Consider the following 8,484-nt stretch of genomic DNA (forward strand, 5'->3'; position numbering starts at 1 on the left):
AAGGTTTAAGGGTTGAAAGATAGTTCCTGAAAGATAGGCCATGTATATTTCTCTTAATTTGTACAAAATGGAGACTTCAATCTGCAATACACTAATTTGGTAAATAATAAGAGCTTACGATTATGGATTAATGCCAAATTTTGTGTTTGGGAAGCTAACGTAGAGGACTCTCCGGTTAATCGTCGGCGTACTGAACGTTTATCTGTAGATGTTTTTGCTAGTTCATAGGAAGCATAGGTTGATGGAAACATATATAAGGAACAAAAATATCCTAACTAACCTCTATTTCTAAGTTGTGTACGTTGGCGGCGGTTATCGGAAGCGGCAGATTGGTTTATTTCAGGTATGACAACTGGTTGTGACTGACGACGGGGGCGCCCACGACCGCGTTGGACTGAATGGCTACCAGGATTTGTAGAAGAATTTGCGGTGCTATCCATCTTAGCAAAGCATGTGGGCAAAATTGACTTAAATGGAAGCAGATTGTAGCCTATATGATTGAATAAATATATCACACAAAATAATCCAAGGTAGGAAATTCATACGGTATCTAATATGTATGGAACAATATGGATGGTGCATATGTTCGCATACCAATGGAAGAAGCAGGGGACCGCTGCAAAAATGAATTGAAGCCAATCCGAGGAGCAAGAGACCTACTATAGCAGAAGTTGAAGAACCTTTTGATCTGGAGAGCAATCTACAAAAAAATTAAACATAAGTTGAAGGTTAGGAGAAATCCAGGGTGACTAAAAACTGGAAGCATGCTGCAGGAAAATAACTACAATTTAGTGATAAATGCCATGGCCAGTGGCCTGGAGGAAGGGTGAGTACGCATACGGGAGGGATGGGGGCACTCCCGAGCTACACCTTGGATACATCATGATAGTTTTTTCGGTTTTGGAATTTTTCAGAAAAGGAGCAAAATAATTGGGACAAAGCATTGAATTGGGACATATCCACAAGTATCCAAGACGCATCCAACATGTATCCGGATTTCTTTTCCTTCATTCTTAATGTTAATTCTTCAGATACCTGTTTAGATACGGTATCCAATACATATTCTCAGTTTGTAGAAACATGTATCCTGCAGGTGTACAACGGAGCTTGGAGGGAAGCACCGCAACAATTGTGTATTGAAGTGTCACACCGGTTGCTAATTTTTTGGTCCTCTTCAAGGAGAAATTATATTTTGTCATAGCAGCTTCTTGTTATAAACACAATAATTTTATATTGATTCTCCAAACTGAGAGGCCTATTATATTTGAACCTCATCCTCATATCCACTAAGAAGAAAGCCAAATTTCCTGCGCTAACCCATGTTTATTTCTCAATTTTCTGATTGTAGGATCCTGCTACCACCGGCCATGCAAAGCAAATCGGTAGGCAAAGATATACCTTCAAATATACTAATTCATTTTATTTCTTTGTTTTCATCACTGCTAACCAATTTGGCCCGTCCTAAATTAGAAACATGTGCAGGTCATAGTGCTAACCAATTTCTGTAAGCATCTAATATCATAATCAAATAGCAATTTGATGAAATAGGAATCTGAAAAAAATGCAAGGAGCAAACGACCTGTGATGTAATGTGGCCAATCCAAGCAGCAAAAAACCTACAGGCTCAGCATCCTTCCATCCCCAGCACAACCTGAGAAATTTGAAAGCATAATCTTGTGAGGATAGAAATCTTCAGAGAGGGCAGAAAAGAGGGAGTGTGCACCTAGCAGGGCTGAAGTTGATTCCCGGACGTGGAGGTGAGCAGGCGTTCGTGGTTGATGCGTATGGCAGAGGGGTTATAAGCACAATCTTTTCCACAATTACAGGGCAATGAAGCAAGAGATAATGAGGTCCATAAATTGAGTTGCAAGGCCATTTCAAATGCATTTGTGGCATGGAGGTGGAAGAGCGGGGAAGACGAAGGAATTTGGTGGAATTAATGCTCATATGTGGAGCAGGGGTGACTGGCAGGGGGCATTGGGCGTGGTGGCGTATGTGGAGCTGCGATGAATGGCAGGGGGGCATTGGGCGTGGTGGCGTAACTCACCGGCGGTGGCTGGCCATGAGGACGATCAATTGGGGAAGGGAGGCAGAATCCATGGCGGCGGCAGCTGGATCCCGGGCAGGGGGGGGCATTGAAGGGGGGCATTGAATCCATGGCGGCGGCGGCGGCTGGATCCCGCGCCTCTGGAGAGGTTGCTCGCCGGGGACGACCGGTGGTGAGGGCGGCACGGTTAGCAGGGGCGGCTGGCTGGAGGCAAGCATGATTCGCGGCGAGAGGTGGGAGAGGCCGCGGTGGCTGGACGGGGAAGAGCAGGTCGGCTAGGTCGTGCACAGCCGCCGGAAGGGTGTGGGTCGTAAGTGTGTATCCAGGATGATAGATGCCCATGGGCTCTACACCCAGCCCAGAAGAACGCGGACGTGCACGGCCCAAACTAACTGGATATGCAGTAGCGGACGGAACAATAGGAACGAAGCGGTATTTTCCACTTAGCGGTGGCAACACTCTATAATTTCGTCAACATTTAATCAAACGGCTACAAACTACTGAGCTATACTGCATCAACGGCTGAAACAATTCAGATGACGTGGCTCGATGTGGAGGCAGCAAAATCAGCTAGTGGGGTGCCCCTATTTAGATATAGAAGATAAATAATTCTTCTGCAGGTTGATACATCATTCACAAGACCACTTCACGCGCTACCTGGCCGCTGAAAATGGCCATTTCGCGCCGGCTCCGGTGCAGCAGCTGTCTTGCTGCAACGCTGCCTACTATGCTCAATGCTCAAAGCATAGTGAACCACCTTACTGAAACTAATCAGAGAACCATGTGGGCTAGCAGAATGATAGTGGAGGACGAACAACTGTACATAATCCATGTTTAGGGCAATGCTGGCATCGGTCTCCCAGTTACGCTGGTCGTCAAGAAGCTCCAGAGTGTGGATGGAATAGTGGACGGTAATCTGGAGAATCGCTGCAAGTCAGATGATCCTGTAAGCCAGCATCTGTCACTACAACATCGTCAACATCCTACACTTCATCCAGAGGGAAGACGCGATGATGCTCGTTTACGCGTACGAGGTGAATGGCAACCTTGACCACTGGCTGCACTGGCGGAGGAGGGCGAACCACCACTCAGCTGGCCGAAGAGGAAGGCCATCGCCATTGGCGTGGCCCAAGGGCTTTGCCACTTACACCATGGACGCAATAGACAGATTGTCCACCACAACATCACCTCTAATAACATCTTGCTTGATCAGGAGTTGAATGCCAAGATTGCCGGGCTCAACCAACCATTGCCTATCATGGGGTTTGTATTTGGTAACTTTGGATACAGAGCTCCAGGTATGGTGGGCGATCTATGCTTGCAATGAAATTCCGTCTTATAACTAGCATGATCATTTACTAAATAGCCATATAATTGGTTATTTGTAGAATATGGGAGGGCGGCAAGCCAGCTGATGGAGAAGGTAGACACGTACAGCTTCGGTGTGGTGCTGCTGGAGCTTGTCATGGGGCGGGTGGCCAGTGTAGCAGATGGTCAGTTAGCAATATGGGCAAGTGACAACTTCAGTAAGCTGATGGCAAAGAAGCTGCAATGGTTTAAGATTGTTGTGGACAAGGGCATCCCAGATCAAGAAAGGTACATGGAGGAGATGGCAACCATGTTCAGGTTGGGCGTGGATTGCACTATCGAGGATCCGCAGCAAAGGCCTTCCATGCAGATGGCTCTCAAACGACTTCATTGTGGCCGTGGGCGCGGCCGATTCGGAAACCTTCTCACCTGCTATAGCCTGTAGGGCCACCAGCTAAACCAAGTGCCTTAACTTTATTTACTTTTTTAAAAAGGGGGAAAAGGCAAAGGCATTCCCTACTATTCACATGAAAAAGAAAGAAATTGAAATGTCCCGGATTACAATGGGCACTTATATCAAAAAATGTTACTTCCTCCCGTAATAGTTTTCGCCACTTGCTTTTATCCGTGCACGATGTGGTTGCAATGCTTGAAAACAGGAAGTTTTCATAATGCTATTGAAACAATGTTTGTTCTGTTTCTGACTGCTTCGCACATGCCTATATGACGTAACACTTCTATTGAACTTTAAGGATGTTAGTATTTGGAGTGGTTGTTGATTTGGAAGTTGAAAAATGAACTTTCTTGTTATAGAATATTGAGTTAATTAGGCAGAACAGCATTCTCATGTTTCTGACATCGAAATCTTGAATTCTTAGGAAGTATCCCCTCTAGATGTTTGCAGGAGAGCCAAATTATGTTCTTCTTGGGCACCCAATGGAAAAGAACAAATGTAGAGCACACCTATTTTGCTGAAATGGATGATCACTAACTGGTAGGCTGTAGTTCTAAATGTAACTTGCCACATTGCTATGAGTATATATATAGATGTGGAGATACTCATTGCGTATTGCAGTTAGTTTGTATGGTGACTATATGAAAGATTTTGTCAGATGTGTCTGCTTGGATTTAAATAGTTTATCAGGGTATCTTGTATCTTCCAGATACATCACTGGTGAGGATGTTGTCGAAGTGAAGGGCGAAGGGCATGTGAGCTTATTTCAGAAGCATGACATCATAATGCTTCTCGCATCCAATATAAGCTGACCATGCCAAGCAAGAAATATCAGCCAAAATGAAGTCCATAAGAAAACAAAGTGGGACTCAACTGCTCTAGATTTTAAGAATGAGTTCTTCATAGGATGGGGTAGCACATCCAAAATTATGTTAGTCTTTGCAGTTCTTGCTCCTTGGAAACTTGCAAAGAGAACTTTCTTGTTAGGGAATATTGAGTGAAGTAGGTAATATAACATTTTGATGTTTCTGATAGCAAAGCCCTTGTTGTTCTGTACTGCACATCGTGGATTCTTAGGAAGTATTCTTTGCAGGGATATTTGCAGGAGAACAAATTTATGATCTTTCTGTGTGGGGACCTAATGAAAACAATTAGATGACACAACTATTTTATCGTTTGAAACTTATAAATGTATCTAACAGATACTCATTGTAAATTGCAATGTTGTTGTATTCTGATTACATGAAAGCCAATGTTGCATGTTTCCTGTGTGAATTTAAAGAATTTGTCTGTTGCTTCAGTTCCCAACCTTTTGTGTTTCACAAATTCTTATCGGGGTGTCTTATTTCTTTCAGATGCGTCACCAGTGATGATGTTCTTGAAGTGAAAGGAAAAGTGCCATGTGAGATCAGCTCCTGATGAACTGACATTGACTGAGCTTATGTTCTGTGGTAGATGCTACTGTAGAGCAGATGGTGACTCTACTTTCTTTCCTTGTTTGGCGAGAAAAGCTTCAGGATGCCCCAAAGCCACGGTAGGAGCAAGAGACAACTCAAATGGTTGCTTGAATGCAAGGTACCTAATATACTACTCCCTCCGTTCCATAATTCTTGTCGTGGTTGGAGGGAGTAGTAAACAACCTATTGCTGATGTCACATCAATATATTAGATCCCCAACTGATCCTAATACTAGAACATATTGTTATGGTCTTTCCCATGACAGATCCAGATCTACGTGATGAAATTGCAATGTCCTAACATTTCCCCATGTACAGGTTTACAACCTTCTAATTACTTGGTTCGTACTGTTCTTGTTCATGGAAGGATATGACAGAAACAAGGGTGCTCTACTGCAATTTTCGTTTTAAGTTGTTGCTGCATGGATGGCTATGTCTTGAGAAATACATCAGTTTAAACTGAATATGTGGAATGCCATCAATACCAGCTGAATGTGTCAAACTGATGTGGTTACAAATTAATCAGTGTGCAAACTGCAAACTGATAGTGGTCGGTGAAATACCTTTATTTTCCATTCATTGTTGCATCATCTTTACTTGCTTTCCGTTTACTGCCGCCGCTTGTGGATTTTGCTCTTGTTGAAGTTGTGTTTCTATGTCCAGCGCAGTTCGTGTTCTTTTAACATGCTCTTGTTGAAGACAGCAGATGAATTATGATTATCCGCGCATTGCTCTTCTGCCATGCACATCGCCTATTCTGATTCTAAATGGAAGAACTTCAAATGGCCAGGTGTAGGATTCATTTATCAATGTAAGTTGAACTTGAAAGTATGCGATACATAACTGAACAAAAGGAGTTGAGAAACAACACACAAACTAGGTTCCAATAGGACCCAGATCTCAAAACAAGATGAGGTAGCAGAACCACAACTAACTCTTTTTTCACGGGAGCACAAAGGGCGTGCCGAATAGCAGCTGACAAAAGAACAAGCGGAACAAATCTATCGTGCGGACGACGGCCCGAGGAGCTTATGCTCAAAACATGCCTTGCTGCGGATGGAGTTTCTAGATAGCCAACATGAGGAAACTGTTCAATGCTCGACAAGATAGATGGTACAAGTGCAACTCGACCACCAGAGTGTAAGGCCATCCATGTTCGATCAGTACTTTAGCTTCGACAGCCCAGAAGACACCTGCAGAGTCCATCTCCATAGAGAAGGAAGGCTAACTGGCCATGACGGGTTAGTCTACAAGTATAAGGAAAGGAAAGAAATGCTTGCATAATACATAGAAAATGAAAGAAACACTAACAATCTTTCTTGAATCTTAATTAGCATACAAGTACTCCCCCGTCCCGAATTACGTCCTGAAAATGGATGTATCTAGAACTAAAAATACGTCTAGATACATCTAATTATGCGACAAGTAATTCGGGACGGAGGGAGTATATTCTGAACATATCCCTATCCTATATGAATTTTTATTGATGACAACAGTAACTGAAAGAAATTCAAAAGAGATTTTAGTCTAGACATATCCAAAGTCGGTTGATAAATTTCCAAAAAAAGACCAATCGATCAAGAGTGCGTTTCCTGCCTATTCTGTATCCCCTATAATGTATCAGGACATGCTTTCACACCAACGGTTCAATATTTAGATGGAATACTAGTACACACCAGGATAAGGCATCAATAAATCTTTACCTTTTTCATTCCTCATTCTAAATAGATTGACACATGAAACATACCAGCATATATATGCCCACATATGCATCCAAAGATTCATCAAGCAAACAAGCAAACACTCCAGACTACAATTGCACCCATCCCACAACTCTGTCAACTCTTCTCTTCGAAATGGAGAATGTTGTAATGTTGATTGTTGGCGCTGGGCCAGCAGGCCTTGCAACAGCAGCATGCCTTAGCCAATTCTCAATTCCCTATGTCATTGTCGAGTGTGAAAGTTGCAACGCATCGCTTTGGCGCAACCATGCCTACGACCGCCTCAAGCTACATCTTGCAAAGGAGTTCTGTGAGTTGCCACACATGTCATACCCACTAGATGTGCCAACATACATACCAAAAACTTTGTTTGCAAAGTACTTGGATGACTATGTTGAGCGTTTCAATATTCAACCCAAGTATCTCACTAGTGTGGAGTCATCCACATTTGATAATGAAGAAAATTGTTGGTCCATCATGGCACATGACATGGCAAAGAGCACAATAGTCAGGTTCACGGCAAAGTTTCTTGTCGTGGCAAGTGGTGAGAATAGTGCAGAGAATATTCCAATGATCCCCAGACTGCAAAGTTTCCTGGGTGATGTCATCCACTCCTCAAGCTACAAGTCAGGCAAGAGCTACTCTGGCATGGATGTATTGGTCGTTGGATCTGGCAACTCTGGAATGGAAATTGCTTATGACCTTGCGGCCCATGGTGCCAATACTTCAATCATTATACGAAGCCAGGTATGTACACACACTATATATTATTTTTGGACCTGGAAACACTAGGGGGTCCTCCCACCCCCACCCTACGGGCACTATATATTTTCGGTGGATACAAGGCAATTTCTTATTATAGTCTCCACTAGAAGGATGCAATTTTTCAGAGTTATTACTAGAAAGTATTTCATGGTATAGAGCGATAGACTGTTTTATAACATGCACAAACAAATAAACAATTAGACGAACTACACTGAAAAAAATAACTCTTGAAAGAAGATGATTCTGTGAAATTTTATTTTATGATGCAAGCTTCAAAGAGATGTGACATGTTTTGTGGTTGCAGATTCATGTAATGACAAAAGAATTAATCCGGTTGGGGATGACACTTGCTCGCCATCTTCCACTGAATCTAGTGGATAACCTCCTTGTGATGGCGGCGAATTTAATATTTGGAGACCTATCGAGGTATGGCATCAGAAGGCCAAAAATCGGTCCAGGGCTAGTGTGCTAGACGGTTGATTCTTTGAGAAATCTATCCACTACCACTTGTCTATCTATCTTTGATAGAACTATTTTTTTTTCAAGGTTCATATGTGCCAGGGAGTAAGCATTACTTTTATAATATAATCAAGGGCTTTATACTCACATGGTGCAAAGTGCTTTGTAATTTTTGTTGAATAGTTACATACAGTATTTTATTTACTTGGATTTACACATGCAAAAGTCATCCGCTTGAACATGATGTTTAACAACAAGGGATTAAGTGCAATT

General features: G+C 42.7%; 1 protein-coding gene and 1 pseudogene across 1 annotated transcript; both read left to right on the top strand.

Moving 5' to 3' along the window:
* Positions 1-2,717: 2,717 nt before the first annotated feature.
* On the top strand, positions 2,718-5,811 carry LOC119284073 (annotated as a pseudogene).
* Positions 5,812-7,122: 1,311 nt separating this feature from the next.
* On the top strand, positions 7,123-8,224 carry LOC119284074 (probable indole-3-pyruvate monooxygenase YUCCA10). The gene is made up of 2 exons (XM_037563359.1): positions 7,123-7,695; positions 8,057-8,224. The coding sequence occupies exons 1-2, from the start codon at positions 7,123-7,125 to the stop codon at positions 8,222-8,224; spliced, it is 741 nt and encodes a 246-aa protein (XP_037419256.1).
* The last annotated feature ends 260 nt before the right edge of the window (positions 8,225-8,484 follow it).

Source organism: Triticum dicoccoides, chromosome 4A (genome assembly GCF_002162155.2).
Source record: "Triticum dicoccoides isolate Atlit2015 ecotype Zavitan chromosome 4A, WEW_v2.0, whole genome shotgun sequence".
Lineage (NCBI taxonomy): Eukaryota > Viridiplantae > Streptophyta > Magnoliopsida > Poales > Poaceae > Triticum > Triticum dicoccoides.

Bases quoted from the DNA above. Each gene is read 5' to 3' on its own strand.
- LOC119284074 (XM_037563359.1), top strand. From the start codon at position 7,123: ATGGAGAATGTTGTAATGTTGATTGTTGGCGCTGGGCCAGCAGGCCTT. The intron at 7,696-8,056 runs GCCCATGGTGCC...TTGTGGTTGCAG, and splicing joins AAATTGCTTATGACCTTGCG to ATTCATGTAATGACAAAAGA.